Genomic DNA, 27,871 nt, shown 5'->3' on the forward strand with positions numbered 1-27,871 from the left:
TATTGGCGCAACGGTTTGACTATGCACCTTGTACTGACACTACCTCACCTATGATGTACCTCCTGTTTTTTGACCTACCTATGTAACTATGCACCTTGTACCTAACTACCTCAACTATCTACATTCTATTACTTCATCTCCTCCTTGTAAAGCGCTCTGATATCTGCAAAGATCTTGTTCGCGCTATATAAAACTATCAAAATAAATAAATAAAATAAGGGAAGCTGATACCACCATCGTACCAGTTCAGGGAGAGTTTACCAAGAGCGATACATGGCTTCTCTTCCCACAACAAATCTCGCTGGAGGCCTTCTACCTCTTCGAAATATGATGCCGGAACTGAGTCCAAGGAGTTCTGTAAAACATACAGAAACCGGAGCAGAGACATCTTAAAAAGGGCTGCCTTTCCCGGTAGGGAAAGGGGAAGCGACTTCCAATGAAGTATGTCTTTTCGCAGCTTGACAAAAGGGGAACGTAAATTCTGGGTATAACGAAGCGAAGTATCCAGGGGAAATAAAGATCCCCAGATGCTTAAAGCCATCAGTGTATATTTGTATCGGACAACCCCGCGATGGAACCGCCGGCTCCACCGCTACCACAAAGAGCAGGGACTTACTCCAGTTGATCGTATAGCTGGAAATTCGACCAAAAGCAGTGAGAATATCCAGTTCCACAATCAAGGACCTCCTCCGAGCAGTCTGATACAATAAAATATCGTCAGTGTAGAGGGAGATGCGATCCTCCCACTCCGGCGTCCAGAACATCCCCGGATCATTGGGTCCCTATGGATCCAAGCTGCCAATGGCTCCAGGGCTAGAGCAAACAGGAGGAGGGTCAAAGGACATCCCTGCCGGGTCCCTCAACTCAATTCAAAGGTAGCTGATTTTTTATTATGGACTACTACTTGGGCAAGAGGACGAGAATATAATTGCACCCAATGGATATACTCCGGACCGAACCCCATCTTTGCTAGCACTGCCCAAAGAAATGGCCATTCAATGGTGTTGAATGCCATAGTGGCGTCGAGAGAGACTATACTAGCTGGTTCAAAGATGGAGACTGCTCTACCCAGGACACCGTGCACTCTACGAAGATTAAGAGCGGTATTCCGATGCAGAATAAAGCCAGATTGGTCCAGATTGGCCAGTGCCTCAATCACCATGATAAGTTGGTTGGCCAGTAGCTTAGCCAGGACTGTGTTTAGGAGGGAGAGCGGTCGGTACGAACCACAGTCCTCTTTGGGCTTCCCTTCCTTGTGAATGGTGATTATGGTTTCCGTCCTTCAGTCTTGAGGTAGGCACCCACTGGCTCTGGCGTCCTCAAACATTATCTTGAGATAAGGGGCCAATCTGTCTGGTTAGAGTTTATAGAGCTCAATCGGAAACCCATTCGGGCCAGGAGCTTTACAGGGTTTGAGGGATCTAATGGCCGTCGCCACTTCATCAGTGGAGATGGCACTATCTGAAAATTTGCTGTCAGTGACCGACAGCTTGGGCAATGTTATGTCAGTCAGCATCTGGCGAGAGTCCTCCACCAAGTAAGAGGTCACCGAGGTGTAGACTACGCCAAAATAGGCAGCAAATCTGGCCACAATTTCTTGGGGAGCTGTAAGGGTCTCACCCCCCATCCCATTAAGTGCTGGTACCAGTCTGTTGGCCCACTCATTGCCCAACCAAGCAAGCAGTTTCCCTGCCTTGTCTCTCACCTCGTACAGCCACCCCTGTCTCGCGCTCCCCGGAGCTCTTGCTTGGTCAGTAGCTAACGCTCTAAACTCCTGCAGCTTCAGAGCGAGATGGTGAAGGTAATCGGTCATGGCGCCCGAAGTCAGGTCCACCTCCAGGTGACTAATCTACGCCTCAATGGCCTCCATTTCCCTACAACGTTCTTTACTCGTCCCCGAAATCAAAGAAAGGGCCTGGCCCCGTATCACAGTTTTGAAGGCTTCCCACAGGGTCTGCGGGGATTTCAGCAAAGTAGTTACCAATGGCCACGAGGAGTTCCTTGCAAATTTTAGGATTGTGAAAATACCACGGGTTTATGGGGCCATCCGTCCCACCAGTCTATAGTAGGGGACCGTATGCAGCCAAACCGGCGAATGGTCAGATGCCTCTATCCAGATGCTTTACTTCCTGAATGTAAGCAATTTGGGAGGCGGGGGCAAGGAAGTAGTCTATGCGCGATAGGCTCCCATGGGCACCTGAGTGGAAGGTGTGTTGCACTGTGTTCCGGTGATAAAATCGCCAACTATCTACCAATCCCATAGTATCAAGGAAATCGGGGAGCCAGCAGGACGCAGAACCTACCACCCGGAGAGGGTGGCGGTCCACTGTTCCCAAGACTACGGAGTTCAGATCTCCTCCCAGCATTAACAAACCCTCCCGGATGGTCAACAAAAGCGCCCCCAGATCGCTAAAGGTAGTGGCCTGTAGTCCCAGTGGCACATAGACCGACAACAACGTAATGGACTGACCCTCACATACTCCCTAGATCCCAGCGTATCGTCCTCGCTCATCTATCCAGGTCTTATTAACCACAAGGGGAAATGATTTCTTCACCATGACACCCACCCCTCGCGAACTAGAGGTAAATCCTACATGAGTCAGTAATACGTAACCTCCCCGATGTAAAGCCTTGCAAGCATTTCCAATAAGGAGTGTTTCCTGAAGCATAAAATCAGGGGCATGTCGCTTGAGGTATTGTGGGGCCACACTGCGCTTTATCTGTTCTCCCAACCCATTGACATTCCAACTCAACGGTTTAATACCACTGCTCCCAATTGTAGCCATGACCAGTTGCAAATACTCCTCACCTCCCTTAGGGAGAGTGCAATGTGTGCGCTCACATCCCCCACCAGGTTCACAATAGACGTTGCCGAGATAATGAAACCAATGAAAACATAACCAAACACCCCAACCCAACGACCCCCCACTCCGCTGCCCTGCACTCTGGGCCTATAACTGCCCATCAAAAAACTTGCAGAGTGCCTGTCGCCCTAGAAAAGATTCAAAAAAGAAAAAAGGGGAAAATAGTGTGCTCAGTGTCCCCACCCCTATACAAGCGCCCCTAATAGACCAATAACTCAAGGCCATACGTTTCCCCAAGCCCCAGCAAGCAAAAAACAATACCCCTCTTCCCCCCCAGGTCCTCCCCACAACACGGTCCCACCACTCAGTTCAAAAGGCTGCAGTCCCCAGTCTCTTATCTCAGGCAGGTCGGTTGTCCGCATTCTCCCCAGCACCGCAATCCCTCAGGCTCTTCATTCCATGGTATTCAATCCATTCAGCTACTGCTTCAGGTTGGTCAAAGACCCACGCTCTCCCCTCTGCCTCAACCCTGAGGTGCGCCAGGAACAGCATGGAGTTTTTCAGGGCCCTCTCACTAAGGTCTCGCTTAACTGACAGGAATTGCCATCTTTGCCTCTGTACTCTGTGTGAAGTCCAGAAAGAAAGAAATGCCAACATTTTAGTAACGAAGTGGGGCCCCTGCTCTGGAGCTCTGGAGAATAACTTCTGTCACGAAAGTTCAAGACCCGAGACAGCATGAGCCACGGGGGAGCGCCCGGCTTGAGACGGCCGACCGGGACCCTGTGAGCTGGTTCGATAAAGAATTACTGAGGCCTTTGGGTTGCAACGGTTTAAGAATAAGGTCTTCAACAAACAGGTCAGGGGATTGTCCCTCCGATTTCTACGGAACACCCAAAATGCGGAGATTGTGACGAAGATGGCCTTCGTAGTCATCCAACTTAAGGTCCAAGAGCTTGCGAGAGTCCTGGAGCTCGCGGACCTCCCTCTGCAATTGCGTGACATCTCCAACAAGACTAGAGGTCGTTATTTCCACCTGTTCGACTTTTTCATTGAGCTTCCCCAGATCGGCTCTAATGAAGTTGATATCAATTGCCATAATATCCATCTTGTGCTCTATCTAGATTTTTACTCCGGTAATAGCCTCCATAACGTCCTTAAGAGAAAGTTCCTGTTCCTCTTCTCCCAGGCTCCCCTGAGTGGCATCTCTGGACAGCCAGCTCCGCTGCGCATCCCCAGAAACCGTATAACTGTATAATCTGTTGGTCTGAACTCGTTTAGTACCACAGGACACAGAGCCTTTAGAGCGCTCCATTGTAGTGTCACAACCGGTCCGGGGTACTCAGGGTAGGCATAAACACAGATTTCCACAGTGCACCACAGCGGAGTCCACTAGCCAGGACACTAGTTGCGATGCTCAAGCACTAGACAACCCCACATCAGTACTGGCTCAAACCAGCAAGAAGGGTTACACATATAAATTTGCAGCGGCAACTGGGACTGATCGTCCAGGTATACAGTAGCTTCAAGGGAGCTATGTGTCAATATGCCCAGCAGCATGTTCCTCTATGACCCTCTGGGATAAACTTCACTGCTCTCCCGGATTTGTTAAGTCTTGGAACTAGGGTGAGGCACAGAAGGCCACCAATCTCCTCTCGACTCCCCCTGGACCTCTGTGGGGAGACACCAACAGCCACCGGTGAGGAAGCAGTCAGCACTGATGAGGCAGCCGGGGGATGACTGCTATTGCCAGTAGTGCGCCGCCATTAGGAAACTCACGGCGGTCGCGCTGTATGCCTGTACCAAAGTATGCACCCCTTCGCCTCACCAGCTCCGTAGCGCAGGTCTATAGTCATCGACGCGGGTCACAACTGCTTCCTCGCCACTCCGCTTAATAAGGGGGAGATTGCAGCAGCATCTTAAGGGTGCGGTGCCGCCGCGCGATAAGCACAGACCAGCTGGACCCCTCCCACGGTGCCGCCAGCCACTGTGGGTCCCGGCATGCAGCCACCTGACAGGCCGCAACTCTCCGGGGGCAATACCCTGTCCGTCCTTGCAGCGGGACGAACTGGAGCGGGCGGGCCGGGAATAGCTGCCTTTACGACATCCGGGGCAGTCGTTGAAAGGTGCGGATCTTCAATCAAAATAAATGCGGGTCAGGGACATTTAAGAGAGCTTTACACTACACGGCCATCTTTGATCCGCGCTTGTGAAATAGTAGAGTTAGCCGCCCTGGCTAACATGCCAAACATCGCATTCAAGAAATGCGAAGGATCTGTACCTGGAGCCGGAAAGGGTGGGTACGGATCCAGTACCGCCTGTTCAGTGACAGCTTGAGGAGGCTGTTATTATGGCTCCAGTTGCGGCACAGATCACAGTGGAGCTGGAGTGGTCGGACGTGAAGGCGTCGCTTCCCTGGGCATCAGAGAACCTCTCGGATTGGAGAGTGTGCCGGAGTCATCGGAGAAGGGGAGGGCGATACTTCATCCTTTCTGTGATGCCGGTGTACCAGAGACCCAGACTTCGGAGACTGATCCTTAGACTAGAGATGCCTGTACCCATGATGCTGTATCTTCTTGTGCTTTCTCGAGGGCATCGAGGTGTGCAGAGTCGGTGACTTGGACTTCGATCTCGTCTACTTCAACCCCTCTTCTGATTTTTCGTCCTGGCCATGATCAACTTGGCCTCCCTCTCTTTGAGGGCCTCAGGATTCATGCGTCAGCACGAGGAACACCCCTCAAAGTCATTGTGGGCCAATGAAAGGCACCAAAGATAATCATCATGGGGGGTCAGTGATAGACATATGACCCCATTTACTACAAGGTTTGAAACCAGATTTCTTCTGAACAGCCATTGAACCAAGTCAGCACACCGACGAGGTCTTCTTATGGCTTTGATGAAGTCATGCTGAGTCGCATGTGAAGCCGTTCCATTGTGACGTCGACGTGGGAGAGCTATGGAGAAAAGTTTCAGTGGAATGCTGCGCAAGGGATAATTCAAAAGTGGAGTAATCCACAGGCAGATGTATCCATCAGAAAGTTTGAGTTGGATAAGGCAGTAGTGTGCTTCCACAAAACATACATTTGGGTTGCTTTGCAGCAGCAAGGGATACAGTCAATGGGCTTTATGGTTTAAGTCTTCCCACAAATCATGCCCAAAAGTGTAGATGGATCAGAGGTCAATTTGCTAGACAAGGATGGGTAAAATTACTCCACAACTGTGAAACCACGAATTATGCTTCTGGAAGAAACACATTGAGCCAAGGTTTTTGAAGACTGGATCTGGCTTGCTTCCAGTTTAATTCTCAAAGTTACCATCAAAAAATAAAACTCCGATGGGATGATCTCAGTAAGTCTCTTCTGTGTTAGGGCAGTGCAATCAGGGGATCCTGACATTAGTTAAGACCGCACTGAAGCATCCAGTTATAGACAATTACTTTGATTTCAAATTTAAGTGTTTTGGTTTTGTATCAGAGTAAGACCAAAACATTAACTTCAGGGTTTGGAATGCAAGAGGAAAACATGTGTTCCTGACGTTCAAAGTTTTAATGGAAGTCGAAACAGAGCTTGATTTATGAAGTGGTCAAGAGGATTTTTGAGAACTGCCTTCATGTTGGAGAAAAGCAGCCCCAATACAATGTAGACATTTGAAAGAAAGATCAGTATGAACTGGTTTACAGTAGAACATCTCAACACATAAAATGTGATATGATGCATGCAATGACAAATGTAATGAAAACAATCTGATCATCTTTGAATCTGTAAAATTAAAAGAGGCATTGCAAGCAACCTACCTGTATGTTACGAGGCCCCAGTTCTCCATGGCTCCTTGTAAAATAAAATACAAATTTTGTTAAGGAAACAAACATTAAAACAGATTTTCAACCATTACAAATTCCAAAAACAAAATTACTTTACCAGCTGCAAAGTCTGCAATGGCAATCAGATCAATCTTAGGCAGTGGGTATGGAACATTGAAATAGTCCTTATAGAAAGGCAATGTTTTGGCTGCAACCTGAGAAATAAAGACAGAAGAACAGTCACAGAATTATGTATTGTAGGCAGGTAATATAGAATAGGAATCACATTCTCGACTTCCCAGTTTACACCACTTTCATATACACAAGACTTGGGGCAAGACCATAGGTTGAAATTCCTGATAAACGTCTGCAAGCCAAACCAGAGGCACATTATAGTAGCAGTGTCACAGTGGATTTAAGCTCTAGTTAAACTAATACCAATAAAGCACGAACAAGTACTGTGTGTATCATCAGTGAAGCAGGAAGGTAATACAAAGGAGAGAAAGAATGGCTGAGGCAGGTTTTGGTACAAGACGGGACACCACTCTAGAACCTTTTGGTACTAGGAGAAATTATGCAATTTATCTTGAAAAAGGTGTTTTCTACAAAATCCAGCAGCACTGCTTGGATAGATATAGATCTATATCTATACATACACATCATACACATTACCTACTGGTGGTCGCCAGTAGGTAGTTATAGTTAGGACAACGTTTCCATTACAAAGGCCATTTTCAGGTACCTATATTTTTGGCGCCGCTTGACTAATATCCATTACATTTTTCAAATAAATTTATTTGGCACTTCATACGCTGTTTAGAAAGTTTCAGGGTGGTTCGTCAAGTGGGGGCTGAGAAAAAATTGTGTTCCCAAAACACGTTCTCTATGTAAAATCACATAGGACCTTTGAACAAGGCTACAGGCCGAACCGCTGGACGGAGTTACACTAAATATCGGCAGGAACCTAGATGTTGGTATGCAGATCCTGCTTTTTGTGATTTAGTGCAAATCCATTAACTGGAAAATCAATTTGTATATCTGGGAATGCCAATTACTTGCTGTGCTACCTGTGGGTAATCCGCTGATTCACGCAGACTAGCAAACTCATTATTGGTTGGCCGCATCTTCACAGAAAAGTTGCAGCCGCCATTTTGTTTGTCAGGGAAACTGTCCCTGGGGAAAAAAACTGCTTGCAAATTGAGTCAAGGGGTCAGGTGAGAGGTTTCCGGATGTCTTGAACAGGTTACAGAAGATGTCAGAGCATGTATACTGGGGTCAGATATGTGAAAAAACGATTTTCTGGCCACTCGTGAAATTTTTGAAAACTATAGAGTCTCAGTGCATTCCCCGGTTAAAATTCTGGAATCCAGAAAAAAAAATGTTTAATGAAACAAAACAACCCCATGGGCGCTGGTTATATTAAAGTGCTTACTAAAAACATAGAAATTCACTGGTAAAAAAAAAAAAAGGTTACAGGAACATTATAGTTAAGTTCTGAATTTACTCGCACAAAACCATGGAAATTCAGTAGTTATAGTTATACTTTTAGTTACACTTACTTTAAGAAACTGACTTGTTGCCTTAAGTTACTAAATGGCACGGGTTACAGGTTCTTCAGATAAGTTTAACTAGAAGTATAACTAAACTGCAGAATTTCAATGGTTTTGTGCAAGTAAATTCAGAATTTAACTAGAAAGTCCCTGTAACCTTTGGTATTCTCAAATATAGATGTATATATAGTGTTTGAGTGTGCTTGTGTGTGTATCCAAGAAAGAAGTGACTCAAACAGATGGACTCACCGAACAAAAAAAAAACACAGTTCAACAAATTATCAGCTTCCTTCCTCCGGTAGTACAAGATGGTTTTGATCAGTGGACGCACAGATGAGATTTATTTATTTATTTATTTATTTATTTATTTATTTATTTATTTATTTATTTAGACCAGATGAGCTCCATCCACTCAGGATCGCTAACCGACCCATGTCCCCACCACATTTTCAACAAAGCAGACTATTATCGCACCCCATCTCCGAGACGTCATCAACTGCTCCCTCAACTCCGCCACCTTCCCCGAAAGCTGGAAACACGCCGAACTCAGTGCCCTCCTGAAGAAACCTACAGCAGACCCCACTGAACTTAAGAACTACCGCCCCATCTCGCTCCTCCCATTCCCTGCCAAAGTCATTGAGAAAGCCTTCAACAGTCAGCTCGCCGCCTTCCTCGAATCCAACAAATCCCTTGACCCCTCACAGTCCGGCTTCCGAGCCAAACACAGCACCGAAACCGCCCTCATCGCAGCAACAGACGACATTCGAACACTACTGGACAACGGAGAAACAGTAGCCCTCATCCTACTTGACCTCTCCGCAGCCTTCGACACAGTCTGTCATAGCACCCTCATACAACACCTCCGCAACGTCGGAATACAAGGAAAAGCATTGGACTGGATCATCTCGTTCCTCGCCGGAAGAACCCAGAGAGTCCGCCTCCCCCCTTTTAGATCAGAGGCCACCGAAGTCATCTGCAGCGTACCACAAGGATCATCACTCAGTCCCACCCTCTTCAACGTATACATGAGTCCCCTCGCATCCATCGCTCGCCAACACAACCTCAACATCATCTCCTACGCAGATGACACCCAGCTGATCCTCTCCCTCACCAAAGACCCAAACACCGCCAAAACCAACCTAAACGAAGGGATGAAAGAAGTAGCCGAGTGGATGAAGAACAGCCGTTTAAAACTGAACTCGGACAAAACGGAAGTCCTCATCTTAGGATCATCCCCCTCTGCCTGGGACGACTCATGGTGGCCACCGGCCCTGGGAACCGCACCCATACCTACGGACCATGCACGTAACCTGGGCTTCATCCTGGACTCCTCCCTCTCGATGACCAGACAAGTCAACGCCGTCTCATCTTCATACTTCAACATCCTACGCATGCTCAAGAAAATCTTCCGTTGGATCCCCACCGAAACAAGAAAGACGGTCACCCATGCACTGGTCACAAGCCGACTGGATTACGGAAACACCCTGTACGCCGGAACTACAGCCAAACTACAGAAAAAACTCCAACACATACAAAACGCCTCAGCCAGACTCATACTAGACATCCCCCGCCAAGCTCACATTTCTGATCACCTGAAAGACCTCCACTGGCTCCCCGTCAACAAGAGAATAACGTTCCGTCTCCTCACCCACGCACACAAAGCCCTCTACGATCTAGGAACTGAATGCCTCAACTCGCGCCTGTCCTTTTACACCCCCACCCGCCAACTACGATCGTCCAATCAAGCCCTCGCCGCAAATCCGCTCTTCTATAGATCCACCATGGGGGGGAAGATCCTTCTCCTACTTAGCGGCCAAAACCTGGAACTCTCTCCCCACCCACCTCCGCCTTACACAGAACCACCTCTCCTTCAGAAAGCAACTAAAAACTTGGATATTCGATAAGTAAAGTGCCCCCTCCCTTGCCCCCTCCCTTAAGCGCCTTGAGACCCTTGGGGTGAGTAGTGCGCTATACAAATTTCTGAACTTGAACTTTAACTTGAACTGTTACCCGAAGGTGTCCTGGCGCTGACTGATCGCTGGTGAGGGTGAGCAGGGGAGTTAACGTGTAGGGAGCCATGTCTTAAGGGCTTTCCTGAATGAGAGCAAATCGGGGATCTGTCTGAGGCTCGAAGGCAGCGCATTCCATGCCTTGGCAGCTCCCAGAGATAGACTTCTACCTCCCCAGCGGACTTTCCTTACCCTAGGGAATACAGCCAGCCCCTGCTCAGCTGACCTTAGAGATCGCACTGGCTTGTATCACTGGAAGAGAGGGGACCTGCATTGGGGGCCCAGGCCGTGCAACGCCTTGAAAATCACGCAGAGTGACTTAAAAACAATTCTTTTGCGAACTGGTAGCCAGTGTAACTTTACAAGGTCCTGAGCTACTGAGGCGAACTTGGGGGTGCCCGTGATGAGACGTGCTGCTGCATTCTGCAGGGTTTGAAGTTTATCTAAAAGCCCCTGTTGTGCATTCAGCAGCAAACTGTTGCAGTAATATAGTCGGGACATCACCAGTCCTGCCACTACCGTCTTATGTTCCACCTGAAGAAATGGCAGGACTTTCCGGATAGTTTTAAGCACATAATGGGTAGCTGAGGACAGTGCATTGATTTGTGGCCTGAAGGACAGAGAGTCATCCATCAGTACACCCAGGTTTTTAACCTTCGAAACCGGAGAGGGGGGGGGGGGGAGGGGCATTTCCTCTGCCCACCAACGAGGGGACCAGAAGTTATCTCTTGACCCAAACAGCAACACTTCTGTTTTTGCAGAATTGAGCTTAAGGCAGTTTCCTGCCATCCAGTTGCTCACCTCCCGCATGCAGCATCTAAACCTATCTGCTGTGCTGTGAAAAATTCTCCCGGGCGCAGCGACACCACAATCTGAGTGTTGTCGGCGTAGGATGTAAGATTGAATCCGAAGGATCTATTCACTGGGGCCAGGGTAGAGACATACACATTAAAAAGAGTCGGGCTCAGGGACGACCCCTGTGGAACTCCGCAGGGGAGCACAAATGGCTCTGATTCGAAGTCCCCCAAGGCCACCGACTGAGTCCTGCTGGATAGGAAGGCTTGCAAGATTTCGAGTGCCTTACCTTGAATCCCACTGGCCCTCAAACGGTCCACCAATAATTTGTGGTGGACCGTGTTGAAGACCGCGGATAGGTCAAGCAGGATCAGGGCGGCTCTGCCCCCTGCATCCATCACCCTTCTTATGTCTTCGGCTGATTTAATCAGTGCCGATTCCGTGCTATGTCCCGCCCTAAATCCATGTTGAGAAGGATCCAGCCTCTCTCCTGTCCCCAGGAAGGTGCTAAGCTGTTTGATTAGTATGCCCTCCATGTAATCCAGATTTTTTTTTTTTAAATGAAACAATACAACCCCATGGGCGCTGTTTATATGAAAGTGCTTACTAAAAAGATAGAAATTCACTGGAAAAAAACAAAGGTTACAGGGACGTTATAGTTAAGTTCTGAATTTACTCCCACAAAACCATAGAAATTCAGCAGTTATAGTTATACTTTTAGTTAAACTTACTTTAAGAAACTGACTTGTTGCCTTAAGTTACTAATTGGCACGGGTTACAGGTTCTTCAGATAAGTCTAACTAGAAGTATAACTAAACTGCAAAATTTCAATGGTTTTGTGCAAGTAAATTCAGACTTTAACTAGAAAGTCCCTGTAACCTTTGGTATTCTCAAATATAGATATATATATAGTGTTCGAGTGTGCTTGTGTGTGTATCCAAGAAAGAAGGGACTCAACAGATGGACTCACCAAATAACAAAAACACAGTTTAATAAATTATCAGCTTCCTTCCTCCGGTAGTACAAGATGGTTTTGATCAGTGGTTGCAGAGGAGACAGATGGATTTTCAATTAGCATCGCTAGTGAAGATTACATTTGGAATGTGGAATCTACACAGTCCTGAGATCGCTCGAGATAGGCAGTAATCAGGTGGTATTGTCAGTGATGTTCAGTCCAACTAGATGCAGCAATTTTAAACCGTACATCGAGACGTAGTCTCTGAAGTACAATAGTAGTTCTTCCGTTAGGACATGTTCCAAGGGAAAGGCTACAAATCTGATAGAAAATGACCCATAAGGTTAAAATGGATTGGCTACAGGATAGTCAGGTTTCTTAATTATGATTTGTGGTTCCTGAATCGTGACTGAGGTCATTCACTGATTTTGACTTCTATTTGCACGCGGATGGCTCCATTCAATGCAAATATCTTCATGGACAAACTAGAGGACTATATGCTTCTTACTTCTAGCATCAAATCACTGGTCTGGCTACGATACATTGATACTAAATCAAGAGAAAAATGGTCTAAGGGAAAAATGTTTAAAGACCTACCCAGGGTGAAGTCCCCTACTCAATGAATTAAAAACCAAAAACACACTGGGGGTCTGTATCAGAGCCTGTCGTGCTCCAGAAGTAAACGAACACTCCTACCTAAGTCAGTGGGCGTTACTGAGGCTATGTACCATTAGCTTACTCATACAGTACCAAAATAAGCAACCCGTATGGTGGGATTCACTACAATTGCCGAATAGACCCATACAAATGTAATTTATCAACTCACATGTTCATGCAACATGAAATATGTTGGGATGACCACAAGGAAGGTACACACAAGAATACTTGAACACAAGAGTGTATTTAGGTGCAAAAAAACGGTATCAAAATTGTCCAAACACTTCGTAGAGCGCAATCACCAAGAGACTGATTTCACATCGACAGTTTTAGAGAAACCATATGTTGCGTCACATGTAGCTGACATCTCTAGGTTTCTTTTTCTCAAAGAACAAAAATGGGTCTACAAACGGACCACTGACACTAGTGGACTCAATGACGAGATCCCGTGGGCGGCCCTGAATTGATTTCTAAGGGTTTTCCAAAGTTTCTAATTTTGCATATAAGTGTGGCAGGATGAATTATTTACAATTGGTACACTGCTTATCTCTCCTTGGTAGATACCCTTCCGTCGGGAAACTGGGCTGTGTATCAATGGTGGTAGTACTTTTCCCACGTTACTACGCAACCACATAATGATTTCGGCATGTTTCTTAATTTCACACACCCTATTTGTTGTGAACAGAGGACTGTTTCATTGACTGATCACAGTACTATTTTTCAATCAATATAGTTCTATGTATTGGACAGCAGCGATGATGGTGTCTTGCTTCATGAGAAATGCTTTGTCGGCCACACGTTTGGTCAGGGTTCAATAAAGTTTTTGGGAATTGACAGTGGATCGGAACTACTAAAATGGGGTTATGGCGTCACTTTGTAGAAGACACCACTTGTCAGCCACACGTCCCTCATATCATACTTGTACAAAGACACAGTGAGCTTGGTTTCGCATAATAGATCGGGAAATCCGTTGTTATTGCATTATTCCGGCAGTCTGTCTAAAGCTGGCCTTAGAACTAGAAGGTGCGCGTGATGACGCATTTTTGTAGTCTGGCACGTCACTCTCGCGAGAGGGGTTTAGCCGTGTTTTCACTCGGATCAGGCTACAGAGACCATTGTCACCCCCGCGCGGTAAACAAGAGGCGATTGCGACTTATAAACCGCGCGCGTTCGACATTGGGGGTATGTACCATATGACGTTTTATCATCATTTCGTAAAAACGCAAACGCACCAAGGAGGGCTCCACCCCTTTATACATCCTTTTTAAACGGCCTCACTCCTGTCCTCGTTGCCTCCCCCTGAGCTCACTTTCAAGCTATGAGGCAATGACGGACAGGTGGGGCGTGGGCGACTTGTAGTATGGCTACTGCAAAAGGAGTTTTTAAGCGCAAAAGTTATGGCTTAAGGTAGAGAGTAGAGAGTTGGGGTGACTTCAATGCTTTATTTGAAGATGGGGTCTCCGTTATGTCTCCTCTACCGATAGCACTTTTTACCATCAATTCATCTACTTTGCTCAGTATGAACCCAAGAGCAGTTAGATCTATTGCTCTTAAGAAGTAATGTATTCACTGAGATGGGTGCTTGGGACTGATCCCCGGGATAGGGTCTTGTCCTCCTTCTGTTTAAGACCTAGTAAACGCTCTAAAAGGTATTAAGATTTGAAGGCTAAAGGTAGTCAGTAGAAGACTAGGTTACTTTAGCCTACTGCTTCTCTTTCATCCCCTCCTTTACCCTTTACAGAGCGGGGCCTCATTTTATCCTGAGCAAGGTTCCAGGAGAGGTGAGGTATACTCCCTGTACAACGCAGGTCAGTACATAGTTAAAAATAGTGGTCACCTACTTGGGACTTTGACCATAAGGCAACCTTATTTTGGGATTCATGTTATATCTCCGATTTCTTTTGTGAACAGATACAAACGATACTGGTTGATACAGAGGATTGAGAGAAATACATATGACACACTTGTATCCTTTGATTGGTTTAGTTATGTTTCACGTTTTTGATATGCAGTACCAAACGTTAAAGACTGTGGCCCTGAAGAAAGCCGCGGGATTTAGTTCCCTTCAGGCTGAAACATGTTGTCCCGATACATGCAGTTATATGGTTAGACTGTGTAGGAGAGTAGGGTCTGCAATCCTATGATCACCCCAAATTTTTGCTTTTTGCTTCACTGGTTTACGACTTCCCTGGCTGTGGGCCGGCTAATCAGACCCACAGCCTAGCTGTTCTCTCACTAAATTGACACGTGTATCTTAGGTGCATTTACCAATTGGTACTGGGCCACCTTATCAGACCCTGTAACTCAGGGCATTGGTGTACCCAGGGCCTACCAGGGGCTGCAGCATGTATTATGCCACCACTGGCTGGCCATCCAAATCTGACAACTGGCTGCACGACAGCTGGGGCAAGGTGGTGTAATCACCCTTTGCTTTAGATATAGTATACCTATATCTAACCCTAAAATGGACACATAGATTCCTATCAGTCACTCCTATGGCAGGCCTTAACAATCCTGAAGGCAGAGTGCTTGGAATCATGTGAGATTGTGCTCTGGCATGAGCTGAGCCCGTTTGCAGCTTGCGGAACCAAGTCCTAATAGCTGTTCCATGATAACGCATACCATATACTCTTAAGTGCATTATAATCCTCGCGGTTATATGCCAACTCTGGTATCGCTTTATCAAAACATATCGAGTAAGGTGTCATACGAATTGGAATACTAACCCCTCGCCAATTCTGGCGACGGGATTAGCATTCCACCCTTCTAGAGGGACACGACATGTGTGTAACTGTGAACCCCGGTTAAAGTTAACTCGAGCCTCAGCATCACAAAATGGATGCTGCCACCATAGACACAAGTCTGACCTCCTGCTGCTGGGAGTCCTTCCAGCGAAGAGAGCTTGGACAAAGGGTTTCCTGTCAGGGGCGGTGCTAGCACCATCCCAGATAGGGTTTTGTGTATCCTGGGTAGGCAGGGCTGAATAGGAAGGTGACTGCAAGTGGCACCCCGGTGCTCACTATGCATAGGCCGGCTTGAACCAGTTCCAGGGGCACACCAGCCCCTGAGCTGGGGAAAGTCCGGCATAGGAGAGGGGTGTGACCACCCCCCTTCCTGGTCCCACCCATTGGCAGGAGCTAGTCCCGTACCAGCCCCTTTCTTTATAATAAAGGTAGGAGCGGGGACCCTTCCAAATTAGATCTTTGAATCCTGAAACTACTTTCTACGAAAGGAACTCAAGACTTCTTCCTAAGATTTCTCCCTTGTGACTAAGGAGTAGTCACCCCGCAGCAGCAGGCACCAACTAAGTCTTTTGCGGTTTGCTGAAACGTCCTTCCTCCGGAACCAGACTGACCCAGCTCGACGAGACCCGGACTCCCTGCCCTCTCTGACCTCAACCTGCCTCTACAGCACAGCTGAGAACCGTAGGTGCGACGAGACCAGAGGACCCGGCGATCATCAGAACCAGCACGACACTGACCTAGCACGACCACCGAGGGACCCTCGAGTGGGTGCACTGGGGTAAGAGAAACCCCAAGCAGCACGAGCACCGAAGACCAGCCCCCTAGCATCCTCCAGATCTGCGTGAGGCCCTTTTGCTTCTGTGTCGCTTGCCACGTTGTCCGGTCACTTGCCCGTTGGCTAGTGACCCTCCAGACGACGACCTACGTTGTTTTCACCGCTGGTCTAACTCCTCTAGACTGGCCCTAGTCTCCTCCTGAAGGGGACCTTCCTCGGACCCTCCTGGTCCACTCAAGACGCCATTTTGTGTCGCCACGTGGGCTTGCCGTAGCCAAGGCTTGTTGCCTCCTTCACCGGATCCAGCATCGCCAGCAGCAGACATCCGACGTGGGACAGCTCGCAGACCTCCAGCCTGGTCGACATCAGCGCCCTGGTCCGTGCAGCAGCAGAATCCAGTGTCACCTCTTCGCCTGTCTGAGTGACCTCGTCCGGTGCCCACCTAATCACTGGCTAGTGATTCCGAACTTGGTCCCCTCTGCTTACAGGTACTCTTCTTCAGCTGACCCAGTCCTTGGATCAGCCCGGAACATCTTCACTGGTCGCCTGCCAGCAACTTCCACTTCAGGCTCCTGGTTCGTCAACGAGGATTCCCGACGACACTTGAACCCTATGCAGCCGCAGCCCCTGGGCTAGGTAATGAATATGCTACTTACCAGTAAGCATCTGTTCTTGGCATGTAGGGCTGCTAACATTCATATCTTAGCATTAGATCGCCGCCTAGTGTTGGGTCCGGATGATCGCACATTGTTGTCCTGGAAGAGTCTTCGAAGTATCCTGAGATAGGTGGCTCCTCCCCTGGACTACAGTGCGCATGGGCATCGGCTCCATCCCCAGATTGTTTTTCGCCATTGTGGCAGAGGATGGAGTGACAAGTGTAAAGGATGTCCATGCTAATGATTGAATACAATAGTATATCTGCAGCTGCGACAGGCACCGGGGAGGAGGGTGGGCGATATGAATGTTAGCAGCCCTACATGCCAAGAACAGATGCATACTGGTAAGTAGCATATTCAGTTCGAGGCATGTGGGCTGCTAAATTCATATCTTAGCATAGAATACATAGCAGTCCCTCCATCAGCGGCGGTTGCCCGTGCCAGCTGCAGAAACCTGAAAAAGTGTCTTGAGAACAGCCTGTCCTACAGCCGCTTGCTGCTTGGAATGCACATCAACACAGTAGTGTTTTGTAAAGGTATGTGGTGTAACCCACGTGGCTGCTCTGCAAATGTCCTCTAAAGGAATGTTCCCTAGGAAAGCCATGGATGCCCCCAATTTGCGTGTGGAGTGCGCCCTTGGGGGTACTGTTAAAGTGCGCTTGGCCTTTTGATAACAGATTTGAATGCACTTAACAATCCATCTGGCTATCCCTGCTTTGGAAATCGGGTTGCCTTTGTGTTGTGGTGAGAAGGCAACGAAAAGTTGTTTTGTTTTTCTAAAGTGTTGTGTCCTGTCTATGTAGTACATCAACGCCCTCCGTACGTCTAACGTATGGAGCATTCTTTCAGCCACTGTTTGTGGGTTTTGGAAGAATGCCGGCAAGTCGATAGTTTGGTTGAGATGAAATTGTGACACCACCTTCGGAAGGAATTTGGGGTTAGTACGTAGCACTACCCTATTTGGATGAATCTGAATGAATGGCTCTTGGATTGTGAGCGCCTGTAGCTCACTAACACGCCTCAGTGACGTAATAGCAATTAGGAAAGCTACTTTCCACGTTAGGAATTGCAGTTCACACGAGTGCAGTGGCTCAAATGGTGGTCCCATCAGTCTGGTGAGGACCACATTGAGGTTCCACACCGGAGCTGGTGGTGTTCTTGGGGGAATGACTCGTTTCAGACCTTCAAGGAAAGCTTTAATGGCAGGCACCCTGAAGACAGAGAGATGCTGCCTGTTTTGAAGGTAAGCTGCGATGGCGGATAGATGTATCCGAATAGAAGTAAACGCCAAGTTGCACTTGTAAAGATGTAACAGATAGCAAATGATGTTAGGGATAGATGCATCTAGCGGGTTTATGTCATTGGCTGCACAGTAAATGACAAAACGCTTCCATTTTGCGGCATAGCATGCTCTGGTTGTTGGTTTCCTCGCCTCCTTGATGATGTTCATGCATTCAGGGGGCAGGTTGAGGTATCCAAACTCTAAGACTTCAGGAGCCAGATCGCTAGGTTGAGCTGTTGCGGATCTGGATGCTGAATTTCTCCATGGTTCTGCGTCAAAAGCCTGGGCGTGAGGCGCAGTCTTTGATGCGGCACCACCGAGAATTCGAGGAACGTGGTGTACCAGGCCTGGCGCGCCCACGTTGGAGCAACTAGGATGAGTGTCAACGAGTGTTGCCTTAGTTTCCTCGCCACCAGTGGTATCAGAGGTGTCGGGGGAAAAGCGTACGCAAATTTGCCTGACCAGTTCATCCATATCGCATTGCCCTGTGATTGCGGGTGTGGGAACCTGGCGGCGAAGCTTTGGCATTTTGCGTTCTCCCTTGTGGCGAACAGGTCTATGTCCGGACGACCCCACTTTTGGAAGTACGGCTGGAGTACTGATGGGTGTATCTCCCACTCGTGCATTTGATGGCTGTATCTGCTGAGCAGATCCGCCATCTGATTGTCCTTCCCAGGGAGGTGTTCTGCCATGAGGAAGATGTTCCTCTGAATGGCCCACTTCCACATGCTCTGAGCCAGATGAGACAGCTGCGGTGAGTGGGTGCCCCCCTGCTTTTGGATGTAGTACATCGCGGTCATGTTGTCCGTCCGGACTAACACTACTTTGTTGCACAGATGTACAATGAAGGACTTGAGCGCCATGAAGATTGCCATCAGTTCTAGATAGTTGATGTGCATCTTCCGTTGCTGCGTCGTCCATAGTCCCTGCACTGTGTAAGTGAGCAGATGAGCTCCCCATCCCTGGAGAGATGCGTCCGTTGTCAGGATAACCTGTGGCACTGGCTCCTGGAACAGTCGGCCCTTGCAAAGGTTGTGTGGAGTCCACCAATGCAGAGAGTCGTATGCCCGACTGGTAACCAACACTAGGTCTGTTAATTGTCCCTGAGCCTGTGTCCACTGGTTTGCTAAGCACTCCTGGAGCGGGCGCATATGCAGCCGTGCGTGAGGGACTATGAAGATGCAGGAGGCCATCATGCCTATCAACTGCATGAACACTCTCGCTGGAAGTGAGTGTTTTGGTCTGAACTTTTGGATCAGAGACTGCATGCCGTCTATCCTGACTTGGTTTGGTTGAGCTTTGGCCGTCAGGGTGTTGATTGTCGCACCCAGAAACTGCCGGACATGTGCCGGCTGAAGATGCGACTTTGGGTAATTCAACGAGAAACCCAGGTCGTGAAGGAGGTGAATGGTAGTTGACATGTCCGCGGCGCACTGTTGTTCCGACTTGGCTTGAACGAGCCAGTCGTCCAGGTAGGGGTAGACATGGATGTTCTGCCTCCTAAGGTGCGCTGCTACTGTCGCCAGGCACTTGGTAAACACCCTTGGGGCCGTGGTGACTCCGAAGGGTAGGACCTTGAACTGATAATGCTTGCCTTGGATAGTGAACCTGAGGTATTTTCTGTGGGACGGGTGTAGTGGAATGTGGAAATAAGCATCCTTGAGGTCTAAGGTTGCTAAGAAGTCTCCTTGGTTTAACAAGGGAAGAATCTGTTGCAGTGTAAGCATATGGAAGTGTTCTGATAGTATATACAGATTGAGGGGACGGAGATCCAGAATCGGTCTGAGAGATCCGTCCTTCTTTGGAATGAGGAAGTACAGGGAATATACCCCCGTGCCTTCCTCCCCCACTGGCACGAGCTCGATTGCTCCTTTTTGCAGCATCACCACCACTTCCTGCTGCAATAAGTGCAAGTGCTCTGCGGACATAGGTCTTTGCCTTGGTGGAATGTTGGGTGGAGTGGATTTTAACTCTAGACAATAACCGTACTGGATAAGTTGTCGCACCCACCTGTCTGTGGTGATGTTGATCCAGACGGGCAGGAACTGCTGTAGTCTCCCCCCGACAGGTGTTAAGTGGTCGGGGGGCAGTGACCGAGAGTCACTGTTTGCTTGGGGTAGAGGAGCGTGAGTTGTTGTTTCCTCTGCCGCGTCCTCTGGTGCTATTTCCCCTGTAGCCCTTTTGATCTGTTTGGGGTACGAGGATTGTGCTCCACCTTTAGAGAATTGTGACTGCTGACCCATCTGTCCTCTGGTGACTCCACGGGCACCTGAGCGACGAAAATTATTGCCACGAAACTGTTGTGATTGTAGGGCCCCCATAGACTTAGCAGTTTCGGTGTCTTTTTTAATTTTTTCTAGGGTGGTGTCAACATCTGGACCAAACAGTCTATCAGGATTGACTGGTTGATTGAGTATGGCTGTTTGAATGTCAGGTTTAAACCCCGATATGCGTAGCCACGCCTGTCGTCTCAGCATGACGCTAGTGTTAATGGTCCTAGCGGCTGTGTCCGCGGCATCAAGTGCACATTTTATGGCCGCGTTGGAGATCAGTTGCCCTTCCTGTATAATCATCTTGGTGCCCTCTTGAAACTGCGGAGGCAGGTGTTGCACAATTTGCTCTAGGGTGTCGTAATGCGACCTATCATAACGTGCCAATAGTGCCTGTGTATTTGCAATACGCCAGAGATTGGCAGCCTGTGCAGCTACTCGTTTGCCTCCTGCCTCTAGCACTTTGGACTCCTTATCCGGGGGAGGAGCTTCACCCGTTGTCTGGGAGTTGGCCCTTTTTCTGGCATTTGCGACCACCAGGGAGTCAAGCGGCAACTGTCCCCGAATGTATGCAGGATCTGCAGGTGCTGGTCTGTACTTTTTTTCAATACGTGGGTTGACCACCCTCGCCCTGGTAGGCTCTTTAAAGATGTCCGCAGCATGCTTGAGGACCCCTTTGAGCATAGGCAGTGTCTTTACAGTTCTTTCTGAAACTGAAAAAGTGTCAAATAGAAAGTCTTCTTCAACTGGGTCAGCATGCATGTCCACATCATGATTAGCAGCTACCCTCTCAATGAGTGCATGGAAACCCGCAGAATCCTCTGTTGGGGATGCACGTGTACTGAAAGGCTGTGGGTCCTGTCCCACATTTTGGGTGTCTTGGTCCCCAATGTCATCATATGAATCCGGCTGTGAATCTGGTTCATTGACTGGGAAAGTATATTGGGCATCTTCATCATAACCCTCACTTTCAGAGTGGTCTGGAGACAGAGTTGGGCTTCTTCTTGGAGGAGGCTGGATAGGTTCCATGAGGCCCGAGGCGTCCTGGGGAAACTTTTTCTTCTTCAGGGGGATGACATAGGAGTCCACCGGCTGTGAAGTGATCCTCCTCTTGTACAGGGTCAACTTGCCCGTGTCTGCGTCGATAAAACACTCAGAATCCTCTTCTGAGTCGAGTACTCGACCTGAAGATGCCCCCTGCCGTCGAAGAATCCGACTTCTTTGGCGTCGATTTTGTTGAAAAGGCCTTCGGCGCTTCTTTTGGCGGCAGAAGGAAGAGGAGTTTACTTGCAGGCTTGACCGGAATGTCTATCGCCTTCTGCGGCGATGGCGCCGACGAAGCAGAGGCCATCTCCCTAATTCTTTGCAGTGAAGAAGCGATGGGGGACGCATCACTGACCGCGGCCTTTGGCACCGACGAGGAGGCCTTGCCTTCGGATCCGACGCCGTGTTGGCCCTTTTGAGTCTTGGACGATGATGCCGCGTCCGCCGACCCAGAGTCCTTGGACCGATGCGCAGATGTGCCAGCCTTCGATCCGTGTGACCTTGACGGCACTGCTTCCTCCACGCGTCCGACAACCGAAGTCCCAGTCGGAGCTGGAGCCGTGTCGCTTGCTTTGGCGGGCTTAGCCGGCGTCGCAGCGCTTGACCTGTGCGTGCCACCTTTCTTCGAGGATCCCTCCTCTGGCGCCGATTTCGACACTGTGGAATCGACAGATTTCTTCGACTTCTGTGGACCGGAGGTCGACGGAGTCGATGAAGCAGCGGGCTTAGTCGCTTTCGCTGGTACGGCCGCCATCTTAGGGACGTTCGAGTCTTTTAGTTTCGGTTTCGGTTTTGGGTCGGCCATTTTAGGTGTAGTCGATACCGTAGGTTTCAGTTTCGGTTTCGATACCCTCTGCGCAGCAAGTATGTCCGTGGCCGGGCCTGAAGGCGGGGCCGTGGCTTGCGCTACGGGGTCTTGGGTAAGGCCGACAGGCGATCCAGTGACCCGCTCCTTATGTCCGTAAACTTCGGGGCATAGCTCGTCCCCTGAGCTATCTTCCGCGGCCCCATAAACCTCTTCGACGTCCCCTACCTCGTCGACGTATTCAAGGCCTTGACCCACGACTCCGTCGTCGTCTTCCGGATCTGCCTCGACCTCCGTCTCGGGCGGGGAAATTTGAAGATGATGGCTTTGGTCCTCGTCTTCTTGGTCGTCGAAGATGTTTTCTGGATCCGGGGCCGCCTGCTTGGCCTCAAGGCGCACCGCGCGCCGAATCTTGAGTGTTTTCTTTGACCTGAAACTCGCACAGGCCATGCAGTTGGTTTCGTTATGGTCTGGTGAAAGGCATTTGTTACAGACCGGGTGTACGTCTATATGTGGGTATTTGGACCCACAGAGCGGACAGAGTTTAAACGGACTCCGCTCCATTTAGGAAAGTCGCTGTCGAGTTGCGATGAGAAAGCCTCGATGTCCGAAGAGTGGAAAAACTCCGCTGATTCCGGCTCCGAGAGACGGAAGAACTCGAGACCGCACGCAAACAATACCGACGTTAAGAATACAAGGCCTTTTGGCCGTCTAAAGTTATGTTTTCTCGGTTCCGACAGAGACGTCGAGACCGCATCCGAACCCAATGGCGGAAAAAAACAATCTGGGGATGGAGCCGATGCCCATGCGCACTGTAGTCCAGGGGAGGAGCCACCTATCTCAGGATACTTCGAAGACTCTTCCAGGACAACAATGTGCGATCATCCGGACCCAACACTAGGCGGCGATCTAATGCTAAGATATGAATTTAGCAGCCCACATGCCTCGAACACCGAGTACTATGGTGCTCCAGCGTAGACCAACTCTCTAAGTGTCTAGATCCACTTTCGTTTTTGACCTACCTAGTCTGGTTCGCCCGAGAACACCAACTTTTGCATTTACTAGGATCCATAGACTTTGTCCGCATTACGCGTGAGAGTTCCCACTCTGCACACAACGTCCCTAGTCCTCCTGCTTCTAATCTAAGGGTTCAGCATTGTATGCCTAGCGTTTCTAAAGTCTATGTGAGTAGTACTTACTTGCTAGTAATTTCGCATTCCACTTCCATAGTATATGGTTTTTCGTGCCCCCGGGCATTTGTGTAAATTGTGCGACTTTCAGTATTTCTTTAAGAGTTTTGTATTGTGCTTAGCGCCCTGTCCTCATAAAGAGTCCAGGGCTGTTGTGTTATAATAAATATCCTTTTATTTTCATAACAACTTGTGTGGTGTCCTTTCACTTGGTGTGCAAGGGGTATATGTGTTGGTATAACAGCTGGCTTAACACGCCCTCTAGAGTTTAGCCTAAAGACTGCTCTTGTCCATGCTACTAGGAAAGCTGGTCTATAAGGTTGACTTACAACCAATCATCAATAAGGGTTGTTTGGACTGATACATAGTGATCACTAGAATAGTGAGCACTGCATATCAGGCCAACTTCTCACATTGGTGAGCAGCGGTTGGGATTTGAGCTTGCTGTTGTTTTACCACACGTATCCTAAGTATATCATTTGAAAGATCACATAAGTACCAAGGTACACATAACTAAGCTTAGAATACTCTGCGTTCTACTGAACCAGCTGATGTAGTTCAACAGGGCCTAGCACACCCTGACTACAAGGGATCAGTAGGCAAACAAATAGTGTAGGTAGGTGCATCACTTACACCACACTAGAAAAGCATGTCAGACAAAGGAGGGAACTCAGAGGCCCCCCTTGTGTCAGTTGACCCTCCACAGGTCATATCGAGATATGCAGCTCTTAGCTTCCAGGAGATGAGACAAGTGTGTACCTCCAGGAAGCTAAAACAGGGTTCTAACCCTACAATCCCATTCCTGATTGGTCTCTTAGAGACGTATGATGCCAGTAGGGCTTCTAACACAGGCCCTTCTAATCCAGATGGGAACATGCCCCCTTAGAGGGAACCATTGGGGACCCCGACCTCCATCTCAATGGAACAGTTAGTGAAGGAGAGGAGGAGGAACAGGAGTTGTCAGGGGATGAGGCAGACAAGGGTCAGGTAGAAGTCAGTAGACTCACCAGGACCAACTTAAGTAGGCATGAGAATGGATTTGGGGGACCTCCAGGCCCACTCTCAGGCAGGCTTAACATTGGGAGTGGACGAGTTAGGTCTCTATCCAGAGGCTCTAACAGATCCATTCGAACCAATGGCTCTCAGACCTCTTCTCACAGAGGGATGACATCCCCTCAGAGAAAAGAGCATGAAGCTAAAATGAGGGAAGTCAATCTGAGGATTGAAAGGGAAGAACTTGCCCTGGCCAAAGAGAGACTTGCCTTTTCTAGAGAGCAGAAATTGAGTGGGGCAGACCCCACTGGTGGCAGCATTTTACATAGAGAAAAGGACAGGTGTTTAGACACTAGACACCTGAGTAAGATAGTGCCCCCTTTAAACAAGGGGATGATCTCCACAAATGGATAACTGCTTTGGAGAGGGCCTACACTGCCCAGTGCGTCCCCCAGAGTCAGTGGGCAGCTGTCTTGTGGCTCTCCTTTGAAGGCAAAGGTAGAGATAAGCTCCTCACTACTAGAGCTGAGGATGCTAACAATTACCAAGTCCTGAAAAATACACTGATAGATGGGTTTGGCTTAACCACTGAGCAGTACAGGTTGCAGTTCAGGGATACCCAGAAAACTCAGTCTCAGGATTGGTCTGCCTTTGTGGATTGTGCCACTAAGGCTTTGGAGGGCTGGTTGCTGGGCAGTAAGGTTACTGATTATACAGGATTGTACATTCTGATCATGAGGGAACAGATTTTAAGTAATTGTCAGAACCAGTTGTTGCATCAGCACCTTGTTGACTCAGATCTGACCTCTCCCCAAGAATTGGGTAAAAAGGCAGACAGATGGGTCAGAACAAGGGTTAAGCAGAACCAGACTCAGAACCAGGGTGGTCAGAAGAAAGCAGACCAGAAGGGTAATAAGAATGAGCAAAATGACCAGAAGCCTTCGACAGGCCCCCAACAAAGCAAAGAGGGTGGGGGTCAGGCTTCAGAGCAGAAAAAGAAGACTCAAGAAGGCCAGTCTGAAAGGTGGTGCCAATACTGTAAAAGTAGGACTCGCTGGTTTAGTGAGTGCACCAAGAAAGGAGGGCAAACCTTTATCACTGCAGCCCCTAAGGCAACTGCACCCCCAAGTACAGTCAGCAGTTGTAGTGCACCTCCCAAGGGATTAGTTGGGTTAACCTTGGGATCTGAGGGGTATGACAACTTAGTTGGCACACTCACTCAGGCTGTCCTTGTCTGTACAGGGGATGTGGACATATTCCCTGATGCAAGTCCCAATACTTTGGGCAAATACAGGCAGACACCTTTTATTAATGGAAAAATGGCTCAGGCCTACAGGGACACTTGTGCCAGTGTCACAATGGTGACACCTAACTTTGTGGACCCTGGACAGATCATACTAGGTACAGACTACCTAGTGACCAATGCCAGCAATGTCACTACCCACCATAGTATGGCAATTGTTGATTTCTCCTGGGGAGGGGTAAGTGGCCAAAAGAAAGTAGTTCAGACCTCCCAGTTGAATGTTTGTTGGGCAATGATTTGGAGTCATCACTATGGTCAGAAGTGGAGCAGAGGACTCACATGGAAATGTTAGGCTTGCCAGCACATGTGCTTGCTGTGACCAGGTCACAGGCCAGAAGATGCCCCACTGAACAGGTGCTGGATCCTGGAACAATGGACCAGACACCTTCCAAGAAGAAGAGCAGTGGGGTTAAGGCATTGCCTTCCCCCTTGCCCCAGGTTGTGGATCAAGTCTCAGAGGAGGCTGGCCTCAAAGAGCTGAGGGAAACCGAGCCTAAAGAACTTGAACCTGATCAGGTTGAGTTTCTGGGTTCAGAGGGACCCTCCAGAGAAGACCTGGGGAAGGCACAGTTAGACTGCCCTTCCCTTGAAACCCTCAGATAGCAGGCTGCTGCTGAGGCTGCAGGAAACGCCACAGGTGCCCACAGGGTATACTGGGATGATGGACTCCTGTATTCTGAGGCAAGAGACCCCAAACCTGGTGCAACCAGGAGGCTGGTTATTCCCTTGTCTCAGAGAGGTTTCCTTCTTACCTTGGCCCATGAGATTCCCCTTGCAGGACACTTAGGCCAGAATAAGACTTGGGACAGACTTGTCTGACACTTTCACTGGACTCACATGAATGAAGATACCAAGGAGTTTTGTCGCTCCTGTGTCACTTGCCAAGCCAGTGGTAAGTCAGGTGGCACAACAAAGTCCCCCCTTATACCACTACCTGTGGTGGGGGTACCCTTTGAAAGAGTGGGGATTGACATTGTTGGTCCAATGGAACCCCAGACAGCATCAGGGCACAAGTTTATACTGGTGGTGGTGGACCATGCCACCAGGTATCCTGAAGCTATTCCCCTTAGGACCACTACAGCAACTGTTGTGGCAAGAGCCCTAGTTGGAGTGTTCTCCAGAGTGGGCTTCCCTAAGGAGGTTGTCTCGGACAGAGATGCAAACTTCATGTCAGGATATCTGACTGCTATGTGGAAGGAATGTGGTGTCAACTACAAGTTCACCACACCCGATCATCCACAGTGCAATAGGCTTGTTGAAAGGTTCAACAGGACCCTAAAAGGGATGATTCATGGACTACCTGAAAAGCTCAGGCGTAGATGGGATGTCCTGATACCCTGCCTTTTGTTTGCTTATAGAGAAGTCCCACAGAAGGGGGTTGGCTACAGCCCTTTTGAACTTCTGTATGGACATCCTGTAAGAGTACCCCTGTGTTTGGTGAAGGAAGGATGGGAGAGACTTCTCAAAAAACCTGCAACCAACATAGTGGACTATGTACTTGGTCTCCGCTCCAGGATGGCTGAGTATATGGAAAAGGCTTCTAAAAACCTTGAGGCAAGCAAAGAACTCCAAAAAGCTTGGCATGACCAAAAGGCTGTCCTGACTGTGTACAAGCCTGGACAGAAGGTGTGGGTGTTGGAGCCAGTGGCCCCAGCAGCATTCAAAGACAAATGGTCTGGGCCCCACACAATCATTGAGCAAAAGGGAGAGGTCACCTACCTGGTGGACCTTGGAACTCCCAGGAGCCCCCTCAGGGTGCTCCATGTGAATAGGCTCAAGGCATATGTCGACAGGAAGGACATGAGCTTGCTCATGGCCACAGATGAGGGACAGGAGGAGGAGAGTGACCCTCTCCCAGACCTGCTCACTCAGAACCCTGATGATGGGTCAGTAGATGGTGTTGTCTTTTGTGGCAGCCTCTCTGAGCATCAGCAAAAGGATTGCAAACAAGTTCTTCAATCCTTTAGACATATGTTCTCTCCGACACCCAGTCAAACCAATTGGTGTACCCATGAGGTTGACACTGGTGACAGTCTGCCAGTTAAGAGTAAGATCTACAGACAGTCAGATCATGTCAGAGACTGCATCAAGACAGAGGTGCAGAAAATGTTGGAGCTTGGAGTCATTGAGCCCTCAGATAGCCCTTGGGCTAGTCCAGTAGTTCTAGTGCCAAAGCCTCACACCCAGGGTGGTAAGAAAGAGATGAGGTTTTGAGTAGACTACAGAGGTCTCAATGCAGTCAC

The 27,871-nt window shown here is 48.7% G+C and overlaps 1 protein-coding gene across 2 annotated transcripts in view; it reads right to left on the reverse strand.

Moving 5' to 3' along the window:
• Window positions 1–27,871, reverse strand: part of NPEPPS (aminopeptidase puromycin sensitive) — a 1,004,488-nt gene that overhangs the window by 633,745 nt on the left and 342,872 nt on the right. For both annotated transcript variants that reach the window (XM_086924308.1, XM_086924309.1), the window contains exons 7-8: window positions 6,719–6,815; window positions 6,595–6,628 (exon numbers count right to left, since the gene is read on the reverse strand). In XM_086924308.1, coding sequence (XP_086780434.1) covers window positions 6,595–6,628; window positions 6,719–6,815 — 131 coding nt within the window. The remainder of the gene's footprint in view (window positions 1–6,594; window positions 6,629–6,718; window positions 6,816–27,871) is intronic.

This window comes from Lissotriton vulgaris, chromosome 5, assembly GCF_964263255.1.
Source record: "Lissotriton vulgaris chromosome 5, aLisVul1.2, whole genome shotgun sequence".
In the NCBI taxonomy this organism is placed as follows: Eukaryota; Metazoa; Chordata; class Amphibia; order Caudata; family Salamandridae; genus Lissotriton; species Lissotriton vulgaris.